This window comes from Papio anubis, chromosome 13, assembly GCF_008728515.1.
Source record: "Papio anubis isolate 15944 chromosome 13, Panubis1.0, whole genome shotgun sequence".
Taxonomy (NCBI): domain Eukaryota; kingdom Metazoa; phylum Chordata; class Mammalia; order Primates; family Cercopithecidae; genus Papio; species Papio anubis.
In genome coordinates this window covers 70,402,682-70,429,965 of record NC_044988.1, presented here as the reverse complement: position 1 = coordinate 70,429,965, position 27,284 = coordinate 70,402,682, and the positions used below count along the sequence as shown (strand labels likewise).

At 36.2% G+C, this 27,284-nt stretch overlaps 1 protein-coding gene across 1 annotated transcript in view; it reads right to left on the bottom strand.

Annotated features, from left to right (window-relative positions):
* PLPPR1 (phospholipid phosphatase related 1) overlaps window positions 1-27,284 on the bottom strand; it is a 293,103-nt gene that overhangs the window by 127,468 nt on the left and 138,351 nt on the right. The window contains exon 2 of the mRNA XM_003911437.4: window positions 12,253-12,360. Within this exon, the coding sequence (XP_003911486.2) occupies window positions 12,253-12,315 (63 nt within the window). The 5' untranslated portion in view covers window positions 12,316-12,360. The remainder of the gene's footprint in view (window positions 1-12,252; window positions 12,361-27,284) is intronic.

The window sequence follows — 27,284 nt, the reverse complement described above, 5'->3', positions numbered from 1 at the left end:
GGCCAGAACTACGTAGACAAGTATATGTAGAAAATATAGCACTAAGACTGAAAAAAAGGAAAACTATTTATTTGATATAATGAACAATTTAATAACCTAAAATAAAAGAAATTCAGATTACTCAAACATTATTTATTTTCCTAAACAAGACTGACAAGTAAAACGTGAGTATAATTATTTATAGTCATACTCCCTAAGGCTTGGCATTGGTGAAAACCACATAGAATGTGTTGTAAAAATAATTGGGTATTTAGAAACTCTATTTCTATTGTGCTTTGAGAAATGATATAAGTCTTTGGATCTTTTGTGAATATAAATAGTTTTCAAATCGCAGAAGACATAACCAGTCTCTAACTTTGTATAAAGAATTCTGTATTTCATACTACACACATCAATAACTTAATGCAGTCTTTAAACATACTTTTTATTTTTTCTGATAAAAAGCAATACAAGTTCAATGCACAAAATGTGTTTTTAATCCCAACACCCAGAAAAAGACACTGATTTTGGTGCATACCTTTTCTTTCTAGGCATACACTCGATAGGCACATAGTTCCAAAAAGGCATCACATTTTACATCTGTCTTGCCCAGTTGGAATGGAGAGGTTATCTGGCTTGGAGCCTGCAATATCTACTGCCATGACTAACACACCTGGCATATCTGAGAAGTTAGTGAGTCTGATGGTTCACAAAAGCCATTTTTATGAATTAATCTGCATAGAGAAAGTAAAAGTAAAAAATGATAGTAGGAAAGACAAGGAAGTCTGCCTTAAATATTTGTCCCTAAGACACAGCACCTCACTGATGTTCAGGTGACAGTGAGACATCAAGTTTGGGAGCAAAGCTTCTTCCCGCCTCTGTGTGGAGAAAGTATAATACTAGCAGGTCAATATTAGCATCCCTCCTGTAAGTAACGCTAGCAATGACAGGGTGAGGCAACTTTACATGGTTTCTTTGCTTGAGGAAACAGACATGTGTGACCAAAGTTGATAAAAAGGTGGCTAGTTCTTTGGGTAACAAGGCAAGAGACTGCTTCATGAACACAGATGAAAATCTCAGGCTCAACTGGGCAATTGTGTAGAGCTGTTGGAATCCCCTGTGAACAGGTCTGAGCAACAGATACTGGTGTTTTAGTTCTTACTGATACCATGACTGTCATCTATATTCATGTACTGGCGAAGCCTGGAGAAACTCAGATTACATACTGCTTTGAAGCCATTCCCTCCCGCATTCACTTAACTATCTAATTTGAATATTTCCTCATGAGGTTAATTCCTTAACAATATAATTTTGTATCAATGCATAGTGTTCCACTATATAGAGGGACAATAATTTTAAAACCAATACTCTGAAGTTTAATATTGGGAATTTTATTTTTCATAATTATTGACAATTTTGTGATGTTATCTTGCAGCAAAATCTGTCATATTCATGATTATTTCGGTAAGATAGATTATTAGGAGTGTTCTTTTGGGGCCTAAGAAGAATACAAAGACTTGAAAATTTTGCTAAACATTGCCAACCTACTCTCTCAAGATTGCCATTTTATATTTCATCCTCTTAAAAGTAGACTTCCTGTAAAGTCTGTTTTTATAGGCTCCGAGATAGATTAGAATGGCAGTTGTCTTAAATTATTATAGCACTGCATTAGCTTAAAAATTATGCTTCATGTAATTTTGTAATTAAGATTCAAGAGAAATTCTAATACCTTGGCCAGCCACATGTGTCAACGATGGTCTAGATTGGTTGATATTATATTCAAAGAGGGATTAATTCAGCAAGAGAAAAATGCATCACAAAGCAAAGAATGAATTTACCAGCTACCTATGCAAAATAATACGCTGCATTAGACAAGACGCTATCTTTTATAGTTCTTACAAATATATGTTCACTTCAGAGTCTGTCATTATCTTGGAATGGTTGCCTGGGCCTATGCCCCATGAGGTAAGGCAACAGTGTAAAATTCTATGAAAATCAAAGTATTGGTATATTCATTCCACATTATGAAGAATGTTTGGTTGAAAGTACCGTAATGCTAATTCTCAGGGAAATTTACAGGGAACATGTGATATTACCACATGGTATACAGCATAAGGACAAGGTGGTCTGGAAAACAACATAAAGCAGGTGGCAGATTGAGGAAAGCTGGTGTAGAAGCTGGGAGATGCCAGATACTTCAGGATATATGGTTGTCACTAGGACTGTCTTTGGAATGACAGGTACTCAGAGTCATAAGGAAATGTTAATGGTCTTCTAGTCCAGTCACTCATGTAGTGCTAGAATCTTCTCTTCAGCCTCCTACCACTTGGCAAACTGGTCTCTGCTTGAACTCTTTAGTGACAGGGAACACTATAAGCACAACTTACTATATAAATTATTTAATGAATAAAAAAACCCAGCAAGCATACGCAAATGCCTTTATGAACTAGAATATGTCTAAGTAAAACCTTTTATTATCTGGATGATTTGGGACTTACTTTTCAGTAGGAAGAGATTAAACCATGAGGGAACTGTGGTAGTCATTAGGCTATAAAGAATCTCGTTCCCTTCAATATATTTGTAGAATACAATTCCCTACTCTCTTTGAAGTGGGGCATGGCCACATTTCCATTGCTTTGGCTAACAAAATGTGAGCGGAACTGACCTGTATCAATTAAATATGAAGCTATAAAAGCCTGTATTGTGAATCACCATGTTTGTTTGTTTCCCTTTACCAAAGTGACTGTGAAAGCTTGTTGAGATGGAGATACCAACAGGATGGGTCCCTGAGTGATTGTGATGAACAAGCTCTCACACCAACATACATGGGACTGGCAGTGTGAGAAATCAGCTTGTGAAGAATGTTAAGCCACAGAGAGTTAGGCACAGTCTGTTATTAAGGCAAAACTATCACATACTAATGATTAAGGTCAGTTTTAGCAGAGATTTTTTAAAATGCCAATTTAGAATATTTAGCCTGGGTCAACATATGTATTTGGTCCAATTTCCTAACATCTACAACTGTGATAGCCTACAATCACAACCTGTGTTCAATACCTTATTTCGAAACTACATGTAATTGTGCTCAGCATTTTAACTTTTTTTTTTTTTTTTTTTTTTTTTTTTAGATGGAGTTTCGCTCTTGTTGCCCAGGCAGGAGTGCAGTGGCACTTGATCTCGGCTCACCGCAACCTCTGCCTCCCAGGTTCAAGTGATTCTCCTGCCTCAGCCTCCTGAGTAGCTAGGATTACAGGCGCGCACCACCATGCCCGGCTAATTTTTTGTGTTTTTAGTAGAAACGGGGTTTCTCCATGTTGGTCAGACTGTTCTCAAACTCCCGACCTCAGGTGATCCACCTGCCTCGGCTTCCCAAAGTGCTGGGATTACAGGCATCAGCCACCATGCCCAGTCAGCATTTTGAACTTTTTAAGGTAAAAGTAAATGCATTTTAGAAAATTGTTCAAATCTTAGAAAACTACATGCATCAAATTCAGTTTGGTGATGATCACTGGAGAGGCAAAGAGAAAGACAAGATCTTGTATGGAAGGGTTCATGGGAGCTTCAACTATATAAGTTATGCTTTTATTATTTTATTTTAAATCTGAACCAAATGTCAAAATGTTAAGATTTTATATAGCTGGGTTGTAAGTACTTGAGTAATTATTATGTTTTATTATATAGAATATGCTTGAAATCACTCAAAATACATTTTTAAAAGAATGTTACCCAACAGTTATAGACATCAAAGGAGTTTTCTGATTCCTATCAGCTAAACCTCCATCCAACAAAATGAGCCTGTATCAAGAGTTCCAGATAGCTGACATTTACCTGGATTAAAATATAAAAATATTCTTTAAGCTCTTAAAGGAGGGCAGATTGTAGAAAGTTCATATTGCAACATTTCTGTATGTCTGAACATATCAAAAAGGACTTCCTTACTCTATCTTTGTTATCCAGTGGAGAAAGCTGACTTCCTGAATGTGACTCTGAGACCAATAATTATGCCTACATATTTGTAGTAGAAGGAATATAAGAGTTGCATTTATGTTACACTTAAATCTCAACTGTAACATCCACTGGCAATGTAGCCTTAAGTAAATCAATTATCTCCTGTATACCTTTACATTTGAAATTTAAAAAGTGAAGATGAATTTCTATTGCATAGGGTCAATTATTATCCTACTGTTTTTTAGTACTCCAGTTTTATACTAAAATATCATACACATGTCAAATATGGTGTATTTAATGATATAACACCAATAGTTGGGCTATAAAAAATCTGAAACCTGAATAATATATCTTAAGATATGTGCAGATTTATCTATTTCATCAAAATGTTGACAAGAGCAAAGGCACTTTCATTCTGACCTTATCCCTTCTCGTTCAAAATCCTTCCATGGTATGTTACAGTTATTATCATTACCATTTTATAGATTATTAGTGAGGCTGTGTATCTTATACTTGTGAGATTTGTATTCCCGCCCCCGCCCCCCACCCACCCAGAGTCAGATTGGGTCTTTATTATCTCTGAAAGGGCAGGGTGGGGAGAGAAGGATGAACCATTAAGGAAAATAGGAAAAGGGGATAGTAGGGGAATTATAGAAAGACCGGGGGTGGGATATTTCCATGCTCAACTCCCAGTCCTTCCCTTGGAATCTAACCACCTGATTTCTCTGAGAGCAGTATTTCCTTCTTTCCTGATTCCTTGCCCTCCAGTGCCAGACCCATTTTCTTAGTCCTACATTCTCTTCTCTTCTTTGTGACAATTTATTTTAACAGGGGACTTTATCTCAAAATACTGTACTTGGAGAGCCTCAATGCTGAAGAACAGAGGAACTCTCACTCAATTGGAAGAGCATCTAAAGACAGGGATAAAGGATGATGGAAACCATAGCTCATTTTAGAACTTAACACTGATATTTCAATGCCATGAAAAATAGATACTTGAATATTGGTATTGTCCTTGTTCTGATGTTGCAAACACTAGTCAAATGATGTTTAAGTAAGAAAATGCATGCAAAAGTACTTTATATTTGTCACTGCAATTTAAAAGACTCTCAAAAATTTTTATTACTTTGTTTGAAACTTTATTCAGTAACCACCTTATTATAAAAATATTCAAGCCCAGCAATGTCACATTTTTAGGGATTAAACTATACAGAGTACCTCTCTTAGTGTCAAGGTTGTGTGTGTGTGTGTGTGTGTGTGTGTGTGTGTGTTTGGTTTACTTTTCATCTTCGTTGTTTTATATTGGGTAGAAGCTGTTTTTCATTATTTTCATGTTAATATTTATTAATTACCTACCTCTTGACAAGCACTTTCAGGTATATTGCCACATTTCTTTCCCCAAAAGTTCCCATAAGGAAGTCATTTTTATTTCCATTTCACAGATGAAGCAATTGGGGTCCAAAGAAATTCCCCAAGTTTATACTAGCAATAAATGGCAGAGCCAGGACTCAAACCCTGTGCTTTTGACATCAAATTATTTTCTCTTCTCACTCATTCTATATAAGGATAAAATTATGATACTTAATAAGATCCAGTAGAGTTTTTAAAAAGCCTCTTTTGCTTCTTTAGAGAAAAAGCTTTCGATGTTACTTAAATGTAAAAATATAAGAGTTGCAATCTGAGTCTCAGGAACAGGGCAGTCAGCACTGCTGAATTTGGGTACCTGCAAGTAAACGGCTGAAGCAAGGCCAAGAGACATTCGTTTTTCAAAACCTGAGACACACAAAACAAGGGAAATATTGAAATGGCATTCGATGTCCAAAAGTGATGATGTGGAATTCCTTAAGTTCTGGCCCCAGGGAAAGACACTCGAAATCATCAAGTTCTTGCTGAACTTCATGATATTATTTATCTGCAATCTGCAATTTATAACAATATCCTGCTAGGTTGAAGCTGAGAAAAATGAGTTGTCAAAAATAGGCAATAAAAATTGCAAGTATGAGCAACCATCAAAATGATAAAACTGTCAGACCTGTACACATCAAACAACAATTTCATTCATTCTGTCCAATTTCTGGTACTTAATATTGTCTGCTCTGGCAACTAAGCTCCACTTAGAGTTGCTATTAGCACAAATATATTTAAAAGAGACTTTTGTCTTTTTTGGCTGAGTTGTTAATGGTTTCATAGAGAAAACGGTAAAATTGTCTTGAGAGGAATCCACCAATGTCTGGGAAGATCTGTCAAACAGGACATCTCAGTCTTAAGCATTTTGGAAAATATGCCTGGTATTAGCTGTGAGAAGGCATGAGAGACCTCAAGAAGTTTACATTCTTGTTTTTCAGATGTTTCACTCACCAATTATAATGTGTTTTTCCTCAGAGAAATCCTTTTTACAAAAAGAACCTCAAGCATGAGAAGTGTTGCTGAAATGACAGTGAAAAAAAGGAAAGAGGAAGAAAGCAGGAAGAGAGAAAGAGTATCAGAAGTGGAATGGGAGAGAAGGAAGAAGGGAAGGCAGAAGGAAGGGAAAAAGGATTAAGAATGAAAATCACAGACTATTTGAATTTTTATCTCTATTTTTAATTTTTTGGGTATGTTTAAGTACCTTTATTCTAACAAAAAGTAATGTTATGAGTTTAAGGAGAAAAAAATGATGAGAAAATAAATGTCCTCATGTTCATTAAAGATTGTCAATTTTCTCCTTTTCCTGCATCATCTGACTCCTCTAGCTTTTGTCTGGCTCAGCATTGTTTCAGCTTGCTCTGGTAGAACCAGAGCAGTAAAGAGCTACGACCTGTCAGCCAGAAATATCATTGTGGACTATCTTCAGATTTTAGTGATTCTGTCTGATAAGCAATAGAAAAGTTTATATGGTGGCCTTTAAAATCACTACCCTATTTTAAGGGCTTTGGCCAGGGCTACAAGATACATTTCAAGATCAGTTGCGACTGGGAGATGTACAAAACAGAAATTTTTCTGAATGTCTATCATTCAAGGATTTGGTTTCCAGAACTGCCTGCCATGTCCATTACACATACTTCTTGGTCCATTCTGCTTTCCTCCCACTGTGAATCCTCTGCCTTTCAGCTTTTCCCTGTAGGTGCTCTCGTAATTGACAAACTTTGTTCTTTTTCCAGTGGCATCTTAACTTCTCCTTTTGGTCTATAAGAAATTCAAGGATTACCAGGGGCAATGCTGCTCCTGACTTGGGATCCCCATAAAACCTTTTATGTTGCCCGTCGTACTGTCAGGCAGCTTCTCTACCACCATTTCAGCCTTCTGGGTGAGTCCCAGGCAGGCTCCTCAGTCATCACCAACTTTGAATTGTCGATGCTGGTTGGCATCTGTTCTCCTCACGAACTGCCACAAATAAAAAAAATTCCCAAGTCAAAACTCTGCTCATACAATTAAAATCATCAAGAGAATGCACATCAGCATTCCACTATGAGCAGCCTATATATGTCTCATTCCCACCCTGGATCTGTCACACACATTTCAAGCATGGCCCAACAGTCCAGGCTCTATGAAGAACTTAGTGAGATCCAAGTTACAGAGGGGTAGTTACTATGTAAAGTATCCAAAACGGCAAAAGACATAATGCCTTGGGGAAAAATGTAGTTACTGAATAAGTGTTTGTGGAATGAATGAATGCATTCATGAAACAAAAATGGCATGGAAACGTCCCACTGCAAATATCTACAAACAATGGTTATCCCTCTCTCCTTCCCTTTCAATTCACAGGTAAACTCAAAGCGTTCTATATAATCCACCTGCTGGTATAGGAAGACTACAAGGAAAGATCAACTTTGACTATACGTTTGAGACTTTGCAAGTTTGGTTGCTGAATATGGAAATTAAACCCAAGGGCAACAAACATTTATGAAAAATCCCTCCAAAGTGATACTCTCAACACCTAAGGTCTACATGAACCTTACAGAAGAAGTAAGCTCTGCTAAACTGGAGCTAAACAAAAACCACAAATATAAGGAAACAGTCCACCATGAGCTAAAGATAGCAGACACAACCAACAGGAGGATCACAGTGCCAATAATTTCAGATAATAGGACAATCTGAAAATATATAATTACGTTTAATATAATTAAAGACAAAAGAAACAAAACCATAAGCACAGAAAATGACACTATAAAAATAATTTTAAAAACACACATAGAATTTCTGGAAATTAAATAAACAGCAACAAGATGGGCTAAGAGATGGAGTGAAAGAATGAGAAGATACACATAGACGTTGCAGAAAAAATATCTGAACCAGCAATGGCTGAGAGTTTTACAGAGCTAGTGACAAACATGACTTAATATTCAAGATACACAATAAGTCCTAGATAGTACAAATTCACACTTTGACATATTATATTGAAAGTTCAGAGCACAAGGGGGTGGGGATTTAACCCCCCAACTCATGACAAGGTTGGAGGGTCAGACATGCCTCATTATACCCTCCTCCCTTTTGGAATTCAGGAAAAGCTGACCAGCATTTACCATCTACACACACTTTAAGTCTGATAAGAAACATTTACAATCTATTCTCTCTGGAGCCTGCTACCTGGAGGCTTCATCTGTATGATAAAATTTTGGTCTCCATAACCTCTTATCAAACCAGACATTCCTTTCTATTGATAATGACTCAACCAATTGCCAATCAGAAATTTTTTTAATCTACCTATAACCTGGAAGCTCTCCCCTTCGAGCTGTTCCACTTTCTGGACTAAACCAATGTATATCTTACATGTCTTTGATTGATGTCTCATATCTCCCTAAAATGTATGAAACCAAGCTGCACCCTGACCACCTTGAGCACATGTTCTCAGGGTCTCCTGCAGGCTGTGTCACAGAGTGTGGTCACTCATATTTAGCTCAGAATAGATCTCTTCAGAGTTTGAATCTCTTCATCAACAGTACTAGACTCTTGCTGAAAGCATTGCTAAAGGATAAACTTCATGAGGAAATTACAGTAGGAGAGGAATAGTAAGCAAAGAAACTGATGAATACAGGTAAATTCAAAGAAGCCCAACTGAAAAAAAGGTGAAAAATTTAAGGAAAATATAAAAATGAAGGATGACATATAAGAGCTCAAAGTAGTCAAAGAACAGTCATTGCTTGTTTAAGAGAATCATGGAGCTATTGATGAACTTCAGTTTGTGTTGTCAAGTATGTATATTTAAAATTTTAAAGTAATTTTAAGAAATATCTATAATTTATAACCAATAAAGGAAGGAAATGGGGGATTAAAACAAATTAAGTAATCAAAATTAGATGATGGTAGGGAGCAAGAAAAAAGTAAAAATCCACATTTATTCATAATTCAATAGTAAAACACTTCAAGTATTTTCTTTAAAGTCAGCAACAAGGCAAAGATGTTCTCTACCACTGCCTCTATCCAACATTGCACGGGAGGTCTTAACCAAAGCAATAAGACAAGGCAAGAAAGTAAAAACATGACAACTGGAAAAGAAGAAATAAATGTGCTGCCACTTACAGATAATGTAATTGAAAAAAAAGCTACAGAATATATGACATACTCATAAAAGTAATAATAGAGGTTTTTAAAATTTCTTCAAAGAAACTGATATACAAATATCAAGGTTGCTTCTATGATGCAGCAGAAAACAACTGGCAAATATAATTATCCCCTAGCAATTCTGCTATGTGTTATACTAAGAGAGCTCTTGCATATATGCACACAGAGACAAAAATAAGAATATTTTCTGCAAAAACATTTATGACAGTGAAAAAGCATATTAAGCAAACAAATGCATAAACAAACTGTCCCTCAGTAGGTATATTTGCACAATACAATAAATTGCAACAATTAAAATGAATGGACTGCCAATCTGGATAAATCTCAGAAACATAATGTTGAATGAAAAGGCAAGTTGCAAAAGAAAGGTTCAGCATAGTGTCATTTATGTAAAATTTTCCTAAAATATTATCTGTGAATATATACATATGTAGGAAAATATAAAATATGCATGGGATAGATATAGGGAAAAGAACCCCCAAACTTCATACATATAATGACTTCTGGCTTCAGGACAATAGGATTTTGGCCATATCTGTAACATTTTATTTTCCTTGACAAAAACATTCGAAGCAAATATGACAAAACTTTAAGATTTTGTCTTGATGGTAGGTGCAGGGATGTCAATTACTTTCTGTGATTAAATTCTTTCAAAATTAAAAAACAGCGAAAAGATATTCATTGGTCAAGTTGACATTTTATACCAAGTTTTGTGATATCCTTGTTATAGTATCTGGAATAATATAGGTAAACAATAAGTATCTGATGAATGAAATACATGAGAATCATGAGAGCCACTTTGAGATTCACCTCCTTCCTCCTCGATGTCTTCTGTGTCCTGTTTTCCTTCCCTTTTGCCTGCCTGTTTCTGAGAGGTCACTGATACATGCTAAACTTCCATGCAAAATAAGACCAACAATACAACAAGAAAAAGAAAAAAACATCTTTTCTCTCCCAGATTTTTAGACTTCTATTTATGTTTGTGTCAGGGTAAGCTACAGAAGGACTAATTTATCTCCCTTGTTGCTGCTCCACCGGCCAAGCTCATCATTCACACATTAGAGAGCTGAAAATCTTCGGAGATTACCGCTTCCAGCAATAAATTAAACGTCTCACTTTGAGGGTTGCTTCCTGCTTGATTTTTAAGAAAATATAAAATAGAATTGCTGCAGGGAGGATAAAGATGATGATAGATGACTTATTCCCGAACTTCCCCCAGCCTACTTAAAAATTATTTTTCATATAACAAAAGAGAAAGCAAACACTGAAAAAGGTACTATTGTTATACCTTCTAACCGTCTCACATGAGCAGCAGGAAAAATGATTTTTTCCCTTCACCACAATATCAATAAGAAGAACAGTAACCAGAACTCACAATATATATAATTATCACTATTATCTGAATGGAGTTATTTTGGCATTGTATAGCAAGTTAAATACAATGTATTAAGAATATGTGTTTTTGGTTGAATGATGAGTTCTTTGTTTACCCGTTCAGAGATTTAGCTTAAATTGAGTCTATATGTACCTTTGCTTGTATTAACATCTCTGTTCCAACCTTCTCTCCTATCTTTACCTGATTCTACAACACGAACAGATTATCAAAATAAATCATTATGAAATACTTGTTTGTCTAAAAGTACCAACCAATGTCTATAAGGTGAAACTCAATGATCAGCCAAACAGCCATATATTTGATCAAAAATCAGAATGCTCAAAATTATCTGACTATATAGGCAGGTAAAGTTATTTCAAGTTGGAGAACATAAAAGTTCTTGTCTAAATGTTTCACAGAATTTGTATAAACAACACATCTCCAGAAAGCACATTTTTGCTAATATAAGTAGTGGTTTAACCCAACTTTGTTTTTATATGGATAATAAAGTAGATCAACACACATTTCTCCCACAGTCAGCCAAAAAGATACCATAAAAGAGAATATGCTACAGCTCACCCCTGGGATGTGGAGACTATCCCGCAGTTACCCAGACGGGAAGTTCAAGATGCTTACTTTTCAGCTCTCTACACTGTCATATTTTAGGTCTGATCTTTAGGCTAAAAAACCCGATCCACTACTAGATGCCCTATTTTCTTGGTAAGGCAGATACAATAATATCTTATTTTGAGATAACCTAGAAAGCAGTTTTTTCCAAATTTCCTAAAAAATTCATGTCTTGGTCTCCTCTATAGCAAACCTAGAAAGGGAGGTAGAGTACAAAAGGAGTTCAGGAAATTTAACCAAAAAGATGCTGGAAAAACTGCTGGTACAAAGTCGGAGCAACTCAACAAAGAAATTCAGGACAAAAGAAATCACACATTGCACAAGCTCCCAATATGCTACTAAACGAAAATGTCCAGAGGAGATAGTAAACTCTAAGATTATTTTTCTTTATTTGGGTTTCAAGGCAAAAGACCATGAGCTATCATCATCTGTAAAATACCTGCATTATTGACTTCCTGAAACAGGATATTGATTTTTTTTAATGAACAACTTAATTAAAATGTTTCATTCTCTTTCATAGTTAACATTCACATCATTGTTGAAAATAGAAGAAATATAATAAAACACAATTTTTGTAACCCAAAGGTGAAGTTTAAAAACGTTCTTACTCTATGACTTCCTATTTAAGAAACATTTTTCATAGTTTAATTCTTTACCAATATTTGTGCTATCAAAATTAAATTACCAATCATAAAATAATTTTATAAAATAATCTAAGTTATCAGAATAAAAACTGTTACTTTTATTTCAATTTGTTCATAAAGGTTAAAAAATACACATACCTCAACAAATATAAAACACGGGATGATGGAATAACTTCGTTGAGTGTTGCTTCCTACAGCCATTTCTCACACCATACAGCAAGACTGCACCGTCTAAAACTGTCCAGACTGAAATAGAAATAGGTTGCATAGTATAAGAACCATATATTGAGAAGTCCCTTAGGTACCTACATAAAAATATCAGCTACCTTCCAGATAAGCAGGCTGTGTACAAAAGCAAAACAGTGATCTACAACACAGTCAAGTCAGACTAATAATCATTCCAATGAAAAGCAAATAATGTATACTTGCCATGAACAGTTTTACACCCCAAATGACCAGGTCAGGAGCCCCTTGTGCACATAGCTAGTGAACGGAATTCTAATTGCCTAGTACTGCATAGTGTCTTACCCCAGTAGACTGTCCTAATGCCATGAAATACAATTTTTGGTATAAAACATTTTTTACTATCCATCCTGCATGAATCTCTCTTACTTGTTCCTAATCCTCCCGATTTGCAACCTAGAGAACTGTCTGCTTATGCTCTGGTCTCTCCCTTTGAAGCTGACATTTAGTACAGATGCACCAATCCCTGACTTCCTTCCTTGACTATTATTTGTCCTTGCTCCCTTGAATACACAGCCATGAACAACTTCGGGTTAATATGCCACTGATGTGTTTTACTGGTTTCCCTCAGCCCTGTGTGTGACCCAAACATAAAACAGTAAAGGCCTAACGCATTGCATTTAACTTATAAGACATTCACTTAGCTTATAAGAATGGAGTAGCTGGGCAATAGCAGACTGTCATTAAATATTTTATTAGAACATATCTTCCCTGCTTTGAACTGAAAATATAATTGCATTAGGAGATCAGTTAGTTTTGATTCTTCTTAATACAATGAAGATTTTAAACTTCAATGAAATTTCCAGTCCAGAGTTTAAAAAATCCCAGTACATTTTTTATTCTCTAGCCAAGGCAATACTGCACATTTCAGATATCTGCTCTTAAAGTCATTATTTTTCATTTGTTCTGTTTCTCTGTCATCCCTACCAACAGTCCTTGTAGATTTTGATTACGGTATGAAAGGTAACATAGGAAGTACTAGTATATTTGAATGGCCAGCTGTACTTTTTTAAAGGTCAGACATTAATGTTAATGTCTTCATTTCTATCCTTCCTAAGTTCCCTCTGCCCTTTTCCAGAATGAAACTTTAAAATCCATATCCTTCCCTTTTGAGATATCGACTCCTTACTTGTCAATTAAAAGTTTCTCTCATCAAATTTAATACTATGTGCTTTATAAATCCATACCAATCACACTAAGTTTTAGGCAACTTAATTTTTTTCAATTAAAATTGGATATTTTCTGCTATAAAATAATACCCATACTACATCTGTTATTTCACCATTCTATTTTAGGATTTAGGAAGAATGAATATTTTCTTCAATAAGAAAGGAATCTATATGTAGAAAACACATTGAATTGATTGGACAACCATCATTTTAAAATGGACAACCATTTTAATTTTGCCCTTAACCCAAATATCTTAGAATTTACTTAGTATTTATGATATAAATGAACTTTCCTGTTAGCATCGGCCAAATACAGTGCTGTACATCTGAAAAGAAAATTAAATATTAATCATGTTCATGAAGGCAGAGGCACCAGAAAAAGCAAAGGCATCAGACACCTAGTGTTTTAGATGGCTTCTCCATGTAATTAATAAAGGATAAACAATAAAGTAGAGAATACAAGACAAACTTTAGGATATGAAATGCCCCTTTATTTTCATTCTTCTGGTCCAAAATGCAACCAAGCTTTTTACATGTATATGGCCACACACACACACACGCACACACAAATAAAGAGAGGGGAGTAACTATAGTGAGGTATATTTTATATATACCAATTCACTCATTTTAAGTATACAATTCAGTATTTTAAATAAATTTATCAAATTGTGCAACTTTTTCATAAAATGGTTTTAGAACTTTTTAATCACCCCTAAAAGAATTATGATGTCTATTTACTGTTAATTCCCACCATCAACTCCTTCACCATATCCCAAAGCTAGGTAATCTACTTTTGGAATCTACAGATTTGCCTTTTCTGGATATTTTAAATGAATAGAATAATATAATACATGACCTTTTATTTCTGCATTCCTTCACTTAGCATATTTTTGAGATTCATTCATGTTGTTGCACATTCAGTAATTTTTTTTCCTTTTAACTGCCGAATAATATTCCATCGTATGGCTATCGCACCTTTACCAGTTGGTAGAAATTTAGATTGTTTTGAATTTTTGGCTATATCCAATATTTAGTTGTATCCAATATTATGGAAGACCACGCTAATAACATCTGTGTACAATTTTTTGTGTGGGTTTATATTTTCATTTCTCATGGATATTAGACACCTAAAAGAATTGCTGGGTCATATGTTATGTTTAATTTTTTAACAGCACTACTAAAATGTTTTCCAAAGTAGTTATGCCATTTTATATTCCCACCAGCAATGTATGAGAGTCTATTTCTTCACATTGTCATTGATATTTTAATTGTTTATCTTTTTTATTATCGCCATTTTACTGGGTGTGAAATGATATCTCATTGTGGTTTTAATTTTCATTTTGCTAATAAAAATTATGTTGAGCATCTTTCCATGTGCTTATTAGCCATTTTTATATCTTTTATGAAGTGTCTATTCAAATACTTTTTATAGTTGGGTTGTTCATCTTATTATTTTCAAGGTGTAAAGGTTTTTTGTACATTCTATATACAAATCTTTACCAGATACATATTTTCAGTATTTTCTACCGGTCTTTTGCTTATACTTTTATTTTTTCCATCTTTTTTATTGATTGAGGTGAAATTCACACAACAAAAAGTTAACCATCTTAAAGAATACAATTCAGTGACACTGAGTACCTTCACAGTATTATGCAACCACCACCAAGTTCCAAAATATTTTTTAACCCCAAATGCCCTGTTCCCATTAGCTGCCTCCTACTTTTCTTTAAATTGATTAATAATAGTTGTATATATCTATGAGGTATAATGTGGTGTCTTGATGTTTACAATATAAAATGATTAAATCAGCATAATTAACAAATATATCACCTCACATGCTTATTTCTTACTAACAAAAACATTTAAAATATAATTTTATAGGAATTTTGAAATATATATCATTAGAATTACCATTCTGTGCAACAGATCATTAAAGCTTATGCCTCCTGTCTACCTGAAACTTTTATCAACATCTCCCCTTTTTCCATCCATCCCCCTCTTCCAGCCACTGGTAACCATCATTCTAGTCACTATTTCTATGATTTCAACTTTTTTAGATTCCACATGTAAGTGAAATCATACGGTATTTGTCTTTCTGTTCCTAGCTTATTTTATTTAGCATGATGCTCTCCAGGTTCATCCATGTTATTTTCCCCCCTTTTTAAGGCTAAATAGTATTCCATTACAATATTACATATATATGTTCACCAAATAGTATAGTAACACTATATTACATACTGCCTAGGTGTCAATTATCAATGGATAAAGAAAATCTGGTGTGTTATGTATGTGTGTGTGTGTGTGTGTGTATATATGTATGTATATATATATATACACACACACCCAATAGTAATTTGGTGTGTGTATATATGTGTGTGTATATACATACATAGACACATACACACACCATATTTTCTTTATCCGTTCATCGAAAATTGACACCCAGGTAATTTTAGTATCTTGGCTATTGTGAATAATGCTGCAATAAACATGAGAATGCATATATATTTTTGGCATACTGATTTCAATTCCTTTGGATATATACTCAGAAGAGGGATTACCGGATAATATGATAAATTCTATCCTTAGTTTTCTGAGGAGCCTCCATACTGTTTTCCAGAATGGATATATTAATTTACATTCCCATCCACAGTACACAAGCATTATTTTCTCCATACCCTCATCAACACTTACTATCTTTCATCTTTTTTATAATGGCCATTCTAACAGGTATGAAGTAATACTTCATTGTGGTTTTAACTTGTATTTCCCTGATAATCAGTGATGAGCATAAATATATATATTATATATAAATATATAAATTTATAAATATTTAATAGATTATATATTATATCTAATATATTATATCTCGTATAATCTATATTAGATTATAATTATATAAAATATATAATTATAATCTAATATAGATTACATATATAATATATATCTCTTAGCCATTTGTATGTCCTTTTGAGAATTGTCTACAAAGATTCTTTGACCATGTTTAGATTGGGTTATTTGTTTTATTGCTATTGAGTTGTTTGAGTTCTTCATATATTTTAAATATTAGCCCCTCATCAGATGTACGTTTGAAAGTATTTTCTCCTGATCTATAGGTTGTCTCTTAACTCTGTTTCCTTTGCTGTGCAGAGCCTTTTTCTTTGATCCCATTTGTTTACATTTTGCTTGTGCTTGTGCTTTTGGGATCATATCTAAAAACATCTTTGTCCAGTCCAATATTGTGCAGCATTTCCCTTGTTTTCTTCTAATAGTTTTACAGTTTCAGGTCTCAATGTTTAAGTACTCAATCCACTTTGAGTTAATTTTTGTTTGTGGTGTGAAATAAGAGTCCAATTTTGTTCTTCTGCTTGTATAGATCCAGTTTTCCCAACACCATTTATTGAAGAGACTATTCTTTCTCCACTTGTGCTTTCTTGGCACCTCTGTTGAAAATCAATTGACCACAAATATATGGGCTTATTTCTTGGCTGTCTATACTGCTCTATTGGTCAAAATGTCTGTTTTTAATGCCAGGACCATGTTGTTTTTGTTCACTATAGCTTACAGATTTTGAAGTTAGGTAGTGTAATGCATTCAGTTTTATTCTTTTTTATTTCTCAATTCCTTTGGCTATTTGAGATCTTTTGTAATTCCATACAAATTTTAGAATTGTTTTATTTCTGTGAAAAATTACATTGGAATTTTGATAGGGATTTCATTGAATCTATAAGACCTCTTTTGGTAGTATGGACATTTCTTTTAATTTCTTAATTGTATTAGGGTTTTCTAGAGAGACATAATCAATCAGAATTAATGGAATGTGTGTGTGTGTGTTTATACACACACATGAGAGTTTATTAAGTATTAACTCACACAATCACATGGTCCCACACTAGGCCATCTGTAGGCTGAAGAGCAAGGAGAGCCAGTCTGAATTCCAAAACTGAAGAACTTGGAGTCTGATGTTTGAGGGCAGCAGGCATCCAGCATGGGAGAAAGACATAGGCTGGGAGGCTAGGCCAGTCTAACCTTTTCAAGTTTTTCTGCCTGCTTTATATTCTCTGGCAGCTGATAAGATGGTGCCCATCCAGATTAAGGTGGGTTTGCCTTCCCCAGCCCACTGACTCAAATGTTAATATCCTTTGGCAATGCCTTCACAGACACACTCAGGATTAATACTTTGCATCCTTCAATCCAATCAAGTTGACACTCAGTATTAACCATCACAAGTCTACCCCTTGTCAACTTGAACCCATACACATCTCCTGAGATTATGCGTAATCTTCACATAAAGACAGTAATAAGGTCATAATTATGTCTAATGTAATACAACTATCCTTCATACAACCAGAAATGTACTAATCCCCAATCCAAATACATAAAGTTAACAATACTTAAATGCTGATATGCAGTAAATAAATCTTATGTCACATGATAAAGTAAATAAAACGAAGATATTTTCTTAGTACAAGTATATACGTGCACCAACATGTTTTTAACAAAAGGAGGAGGAAATACTTATTACAATTATAGTCCTCATTCCTGCAGCTGGTCAAGCAGTCATAGCTGGTATTGGTGATTACCTTCTTCTACTACCCAGTCTGTATTCCCTTTGCCTTCAGCAAGCAACTCAGCAGGTTGTGTTTTCTTTTCCTTGTGGTGTGACCCAAACCTTCATTCCTGAAGGGTCTGGGCCATTTGTAGTCCTGCCTGGATTGGGCTGTTGTAGTTTCCCAATGACCTTAATCACAGGGCATGGTAATACTAAGCAATGCCCTAATGGATCTCCTAATGACTTCCATGCATACTCTTCCTTACCTAAGTTGTAGAGTAGTAGACTGATTTCATCTCAACAGTCCAGGTCTATTAACCTAGCCAGTACTGTAACTCCTTTCCTAGCCCATTGACTTAAAGGTAGGAGAAGCCCAAAGTTTCCAGGTGGCACTCTTAACTTTCAGTTTAATCGTATCGTTGTTGTGTCCCCTGGTGACAGTGTTCCTCTCTCTGGAACTAAGACCTCTAGGCTAGCAGAACATAATGTCGCGGGAACAGGAAGCAAAAATTTTGCCAGTGGATCACTAGGGGTGATGGTGAGTGGTGCCACTTCCACTTCCATTGCTTGATTCCTGGACTCATGAATCCTGGCTATGGGAGAAACGGTACCATATATTGAACACTGATTCAGAGCATACACGGCCTTTTGGAGAACTCTGCCCCAGTCCTGCAAAGTATTGTCACCAAGTTGGCATGGTAATTGTGACTTCCAAAGGCCATTTCACCATTCTATCAATCTACCTGCTTCAGGATGATAGGGTACATGCTATGACCAGTGAATTCCATGAGCATGAGGCCACTGCTGCATTTCTCTAGCTGCAAAATGAGTGCCTTGGTCACAGGCAATGCTGTGTGGAATACCATGATGGTGGATAAGGCATTCCGTAAGTTCACGGATGGTAGAGTCTTGCCAGAAGCATTGCGTGCCCGATAGGCAAATCCATATCTGGAGTTAGTGTCTACTCCATTGAGGACAAACCTCTGCCCTTTTCGTAATGGAAGAGGTCAAATATAATTAACCTGCCACCCCAAGGAATGGTGCCATATCTAGGGCTCAGTGTTGGTTTCTGTTGCTGGCAAATTGGGCACTCAGCAGTGGCAGTAGCCAGGTCAACCTTGGTGAGTGGAAGTCCATGTTGCTGAGCCCATGTGTAACCTCTATCCCCGCCACTATGGCCACTTTTTTCATGGGCTCATTGGGCGTTGACAGGGGTGACTGGGGAAAGAGGCTGAGTGGTGCCCACAGGTCATAAGTCATTCTATCCACTTGATCATTAAAATCCTCCTCTGCTGAGGTCACCCATTGGTAAGCACTCATATGGGATACAAATATCTTCACAGTTTTTGACCACTCAGGTCCATCCACATTAATGATGTATTTTATATTTACATTTTGCTAGCTAGCCATTTCTACTCAGACTTTCCTTGTTAAACTTTAATTTCAAAGATAATTTAATTCAGATATTGATTACCTTACTATTATTATACCAGTCCACATTTTCAAAAGCAATTTACAATGTGAAAAATACAAATCAATGTCAAAATGAAATTAAGTTAAAATTGGGAATTATTAGAAAAGACTAACAACTTAATAGAAATTATATAAATTATACAACCTAATAGAAAAATAGGTATAGTCAATTTAAAGAAGAAATACGGATGACTAACATGAAAATATTTACAACCTCATTAATAGGTTATGAAAACTAAAATAATGTTTTCTGTTTCACATCCATGAAACTGGAGGAAAGTAAAACTGGTAGCATCAAAAGTTGGCCATATGGAGCAGCAAATGCTCTTCTACACAACTGAAAGAAGTGCTATTTGGAAAAACCATTTTGAAGAGTGATTCAGCAAAACTTAGTATGGTGGAATATTCTCATTCCTTTCACCACAACAAACAAAAATAACAAACACCCTTAGTAAAACTCTCACCATACAAAACATACATCAGTTTTGTTTCTATACACTAACAACAAACTATCTGAAAAAGAAATTATGAAAATGAGCCAATCCCCAATAGCATTGAAAAGAATAAAATACTTAGGAATAAATTTAAAGAGGTAACATATCTGCCTACTGAAAACAGTACACGTTGATGAAAGACATTGAAGAAGACACCAAAAAAGAAAGGGCATCCCATGTTCATGGATTGGAATAATTTGTATTGTTAAAATGTCCAGACTACACAAAGCGATCTACAGATTTAATGTAATTCCTATGAAAATTCAAATGGCATTTTTCACAGAAAAAAAAACAGTCCTAAAATTCCTATGGAACCAAAAAAGACCCCAAATCACCAAAGCAATCTTGAGCAAAAGAACAAAGCTGGAAGCATCATACTTTCTGATTTCAAAATATACTACAAAGTTACAGTAATTAAAACTTACTTTCTTTGCTGAGACTATTTTTTTCACTTGTTTCAAAGATATTTGTAATTTTCCATTGAAGCATTTGTATGATGGCTGTTCTATGATCCTTTTCAGATAATTTTAACATCTATGTTATCCTGTCATTGGTGTCTTTTGATTGTGTTTTCATAATTAGTTTGAGATCTTTTTGATTCTTGGTATGAAGAGTGATTCTTTATCAAAACCTTAGGATATTATAAGGCTCAAAAGTTTCTTTTGATCTTGTGCTTTATTGTAACTCCCCTGACACTGCTCAAGTGTGTGGAGGGGGAATGTCACTTTGTAACTGCCATGTGAAGGTGAAGTCTAGGTTCTCCACTTGGCCTCCTATAATACGTGGTTAGGGAGAGGCCCCTTGTTATTGCTTAGCAGAGGTGGAGTTCAGCACTCCCACTAGGCCTCCACTGATACCACCCTGGTGGAGACAGAGGTACCTCATTACTGCCCCTAGGTGGCCTCCACAGATACTGCAAGAAGGTGGCATTGTTATTGGTTGCAAAATTTCTAACTTCACATTAGGTTTCCTCTGATACCACCCCAGTGAGGAGCAGGTAGGAGTGCCTCATTACTGCCTGTTGGAGTAGAAACCCTGGCTCCCCACATATTCTCTCTTAACACTATGGGAGGGAAGATACTCATTGCTCATCAAGAAATAAAGTCCTGGCTCTCCACTTGGCCTCTGTCCTGACCCCAGCAAGAGTTTCGGGAGCCTCCTTACCTCTTGGCAAGGGTGGACATCTAAGCACTCAACTCAGTCTTTTCTAGCAGAGGTGGAGGTGGGGCCTCAGTTTTTTTCTGTGGTATTTTACTAGGGTCAAGAGAGTTATTATCTAAAAGCTGTCTGGCTTGTCAGGCTACCCTTTTCCAGGCCCTTTGGCTAGAAAAAGCAGGCTTTTCTTGGGTCATTATTTGTCTGCTCTTATTGGCATTTGTGGTTGCCAGCTTCTCCAATATCAGGTCTGAGATACTTGAGGCAAAAGAAAATCCTGAGAAGTCACTACTATGTTGTTCCTTGTGTTCTGAAGTCCTTATCCAGTTTGACTTTTCTCTCTTGAGTCTTCTTTTCTTTTATACAAAGCATCCAAGCTTTCTAGTTGTACTTAGTGAAAGGAATAGGGAAAAGTATGTCTTACTTTATCTTCTCAAACCAAAAGTCATCACAACTCTTTTTGAAGAAGTACCACATATGGCAGCCACCAAGATTCTCATTTAGCCCAGCCTTGCTGTGTTTCTCATGAATTTGAGTTTCTTGGTGACAAAGGTTTCAAAATACCATAACAAGCCATATAATTTATTCATTCACTTATTCTTAAATCATGCCAGGTGTCCCATTAGGCATGACTAGATGCAATAAACTAGTCAAATACCCTGTATTCTATGGGCTAACAGATATCAAGAAGAGACTGAAAAATATATCAACAAATATAACAACGTATTGTAGGCACTCATAAAAAAGAAATAATGGTGGTGCCAAAGAATGATCAATTCTAACCCTTGTGGTCAGAGATATGTTATCTTTTAGGCACAGTAGACAGTGCCTAGGACCCACAATACTTTTTAGCAGTCTACAAAAATGTTTTATTTTAAAATCAGAAGAAAAGTTAACTTTTAGGTAGACAAAAATGTTTTCAATATATAATATTAATATATTCAGTTTTATGCCAACTCAATTGTAAAATACAAATTTTAATTTTTTCATGAAGAAAGGTGCCCACAAAACTGCTTAGGGCCCATGAAATAATAATGCAGCCCTAGTTGGAATAAACATAAGTAAAGGTTTGTCAGAGGAGACAGCTTGTCTAAGTTGATTAAAGTAGTGTTGGTGTTCCCTATCAGACATGGGAGAGAGAAGCATTTCAGCTAAAAGAACCACAGGAGCAAAGGTTTCCAAAGATAAGAATCAGCCTAACATGTTTGTAAAACTCTAAAAACAATACCAGGTCAAATGTCTGAAGTTCAAGGAAGAGCTATAGATGCTACCAAAATTAGTTTATGTACTTGAGGCTCAGTATGCACAAACTGTCATAATTAGAATACTTCAAGGATAGGAATTACAGAATTGGTTATTTCCACATCAGACAGGAACTTAAAGCAAAAAAAAAAAAAAAATCAATATTGACAGACACTGATGTTTCTTGCTAATTAATTCAAATAAAGCTCTTCATTTCTAGGCAGGTAAATATATTATGAATCAGACTTCATTGGAATATGAATTTCAATAAAAGATTCAATGCTATCTCATGTGCTCCCCTGGAATTTTCTACATAATTTCTTTCCTCTTGTTTATGAGAAATATAATCATTCCTAGGTAAGTCGGGACAAATAAAAATAATTACCCATTATAAAGTATCTGTGTCTGTGGTACAGAAAATGGATGATGAGGGAGCATGGTGATAGCAGGAGGGGAAAAAACCTCTTTCATTTCTAAGCTATGCAAAGTCAGATCCATGTGATCAGTCAGAGAATGTGTGGAGAACAAAAATACCCTTCAAAAGGGTCTCCATGACCTACTGGTCCTTTCTGCCCAGCCTTGATGTCAGTTAAATTGCTAGTGGTCAAGTCACAGACCGTGGTCATTTGTAATAGCCCAGCGCTTATCATTTTAAGGAAGCTACAAATTGCTCTTTGTATACAGAATATGTTTATCTTTTTAAAATGTCATGATGATTCCATTCAAAATTCAAATGACTTAATAGAGTTCAATAAAATAAAAATCTAAAAAACTAGGCAACAAGCCCACCAAAAATTGTACACTTCGAAGTAAGCCCAAGAATTCTGCACTTTGAGCCTACATTGATTTTTGAACAGTGTTTTTTCTTTTCTTTTTCTGACAGGATCTCACTCTGTTGCCCAGGCTAGAATGCAGTGGTGCCATCATGGCTCACTTGCACTGTTGACCTCCCTGGCGCAACCAATCCTCCCACCTCAGCCTCCTGAGTAGCTGGAACTACAGCACATACCACCATGTCCAGCTAATTTTTAAAGTTTTTGTGGAAACAGTGTCTCGCTACATTGCCTAGGCTGGAACAGTGTTTCTCGACTCTGTCACTGTTGATCTTGCAGGCCAGATAATTCTTTGTTGTGAGGGGCTCTATTGAACATTGTTGGATGTTTAGTAATATTGCTGGCTTCTATCCACAAAATGCCAATAGTAGCAAATCTCCCTTTGCCACCCAAGGGTGAAAACTAAAAATTTCTACAGACTTTGCCTCATGTCCTTTTCAAGGGGAGAGAGAAAAAAGGCATGGAGACTTCCCCTGATGGAGAACCACTAATTTAGGAGAATTAAGAACAGAGCCCCTAGGATGAGAATTTTTGAGCTGGTGAAGAAACTTCTTTAGCTGGGTAAAAGGTCATAGTTTTAGCTAAGGGGACAACCATATTCCTGCCTAATACCTAACAGAGGGAAATCTGAAAATTACCTCCATGCCTTGTTGTATTGAGGGAAACAAAGGGCTTCCCACGCCCAGAGGCTATGGGTGATACTAAAACACTCTGAACTCCAGAAGAAAGCAGGGCTGTTTTATCCATTAGGTACTATAGGGCCAATTGCTAGAGCCTGTGAGCTATTTAAGAGCCTATGAAAATACATAAGAAATTATTTAAAGGAATCAAAAATATGCAAAACCAAATGAATAACTATGTAAGAATATGCACGAAAAGGTAAAACTCTAGCAGCTTCATTAACTATTAAACTTAGTCTTCACAACAATTTCATTAATATAAAAATGATTTGTAAGTAGGCTACTCTTAATTTTAAAATAATCCTTTACAGAGAAACTATAAATAACTGTATATTAAATTAGTGATTCAGGAAAAGGATTTTAAAAGAATAGTTAAAATCTTCTCATTTCATTTTGCCATAAGATAAAAGTTTACTCTTAGATGTAGATTATTCTTTATGGGTTTGTTAGCCTAGGGATTTGGGTCTCAAAAAGTGAGCACTGAAAACAATCTTAACAACCTTAAAATAGCTCTGGAGGGGTTTTGCTTCCAGCCAATATAAAGTGAGTGGTACTGGATTTCATGCCTGAAACAACTAAGAAATACAGACAAAAATAAATGAGACAATGGTATTCAAGACATTGGACATGAGGCAATAAAGTGCAATGATCCCTGAAAGATGGGAACAAGCAAAGGTCAGCCCCGTGATTGCCCTAGCTTACAGTCTGGAGAGTGTCTAGGCAATGATACAACAAGGGGAATCCAGGCAAGTGGCCAGCGATCACCCTGAGTTGGGTAGATAGAGCTGGGAATGTGGGGAGGCCATGGCATCTCAAGTTCACAAGGCAGAGTTGCAGAGAGGAGAGTGCTGCACAGAGAGAGCACTTGGGGGTTTGCAGAGGAACCTTGAGTCTTCAGCAGAGTACCAATGAGCACATGCATGGGTGGAAACTACCCAAGGCCCAGAGAGAAACCGTCTAAGAGAATTAGAGTAAGTAATCATTGGGGTTTATACGGGGCCAAGAATACTTTCTCTTCCCACCAACCTCCTAACTCACCAGATATCAGGTGTACTTAGGTTTTGATTGAATAATTGAGCATGAAAACATTTATCATCCTGGGACCATGAAGTGACACTGAAAAGTACTCCTTGTAGCATATTTTGTTTTTTTCTTTTCCCCTTTGGTGTATCTGTTACCAAATACTGAATATTCACTGAGATATCTTTTATTTTGCAAAAGACATCTTAACATGTTATAGCCAGTCTTTGCACTACTGAGTGGTATGCTTTCTCCCTGGTGTTGGGGCCTCCTGGAAGCAAGTATGTGTGATAGCACAATCCATCATGGCCCAGGTCAAGTTGAAGGCATCTCTAATATGAGTTTCACAACATTTAACATGGTGAAACTTCCTAGAAGTTCCTCAAAATTAGGTTGGTTCACAATAAAATGAGATTACAGCTAGAATTAAGGGAGGGTGGTATATTTCTATATGATGCTAAATCTTAATTGGAGGTAAGGGGGTTGGAGTAGAAAAGGAAAAATTAAAAGATAAGAATGAGTCATGAGAGTTACATTTCATCATATTCCCCGGCACTCAGAGCAAGCCATGATCCCAAAAGGGAGCTCATATCTGACACATGTTAAATGGGCATATCGCTTCCTCAGTGGTACTGAGCTACCCCTCCCTATTCTGGATTATTTCTGTTCAGTGCATGATCCCCAACTAAGATCAAATTTAATTTTTAAATTAATTTGCATTTAATTTCTCAAAACTAAAAAAAATATATTTTTTAAAGAACAAAGACTAAGGGATAGGAACAAATCCAATGAGATTGCAGGTGAATGCAAAATAGATTTCACCAATAGATGGTGTGGGATTTAGGAATACACTATTTGAGCTTTCAAGATAAATACTTTGTTCACTTTTACAGAGTTGCAAAGCTTGTAAAGGATGACAATGTGAAGACCCAGACACAACAGGAGGATGGTATTGGCACTGCCCTTTTCTACAGTCTCTCTGCTCCAGTTTCTCACAGCTAGATCCACAATCCAGCCCTTGAGCTATCCCGGACTAAGGCAGTGAGATACAAAGAATGGAAGACCTACAATGCAGGGAAATCTGAAATTGAGTCAAATCTTTGGAAACTACCCGGATTTAGGAACCCTATGAGGATAGCTGGGCCCCCACATTGTTCTTAAGTGACTCTTTAGACCCAGGGGTAATTCCAGGTTTCCTCAGGGCTCCCACAGTACATTGTCCTTGTTCATAAGACTTGTCTTTCAGCTTTGTTTCTACGGCTTAAATCTGGTGCATCACAAATACCTCATTCTCTCTCCAATCCTGGACCCCGCCTGGACCTCAAGTGAGTGACCAGGACTCAGCTGCCCTATTTACCTATATGAATCCTTTAAACTTATATGTCTGGTCCACAATTTGCCTGAATGGAAAGTCTGCAAGACAGTCACTGCTGTCTTGGGATTGGGGACCCCTGGCCTAGAACACTCTTACCCCTCTATATTTGCCTAGGAAAATGTCTGCCTGTCCTTCAGATCTGCAATTAAATGCCATTTTCTTTTCTTTTTTAAAGAGACAGGATCTTGTTCTGCCACCCAGGCTGGAGTGCAGTGATGCAATCACAGCTTACCATACTCTTGACCTTCCTGGCTCAAGTGATCCTCCTACGTCAGCCTCCCCAGTAGCTGGGATTACAGGCACATGCCACCATGCCTAGCTATCCTTTTTAAAAATATTTTTGTAAAGATGGCATGTCACTACATTGCCCAGGCTGATCTTAAATCCCTGGACTCAAGTGATCCTCCCACTTCAGCCTCCCAAAGTGCTGAGATTACAGGCATGGGCCACTGTGTCTGTCCTAAATGCCGTTTTCAGTGGGAAAGTTTTGTCACCTTCTCAGACTACTTCAGGTCTATTATACACTTTCATCATACTTCTTACTAGTATGTGATAAGGTTTAGCTGTGTCTCCACTCAAATCTTATCTTGAAGTATAGCTCCCACAATGCCATGTATCATGGGAGGGGCCCGGTGGGAGGTAATGGAATCATGGGGGGGTCTTTCTCATGCTGCTATCATGATAGTGAATAAATCTCACAAGATCTGATGATTTTATAAAGAGGAGTTCCCCTGCAAAGTTCTCCCTTGCCTGCTGCCATGTAAGACATGTCTTGCTTCCTCTTTAATTTCTGCCATGATTGTGAGACCTCCCCAGCCATATGGAACTGTGATTCCATTAAACCTCTTTCCTTTACAAATTACCCAATCTTGGTTATGTCTTTATTAGCAGTGTGAGAACAGACTAATACAGTATGTATTGTGTAATTGCTTCA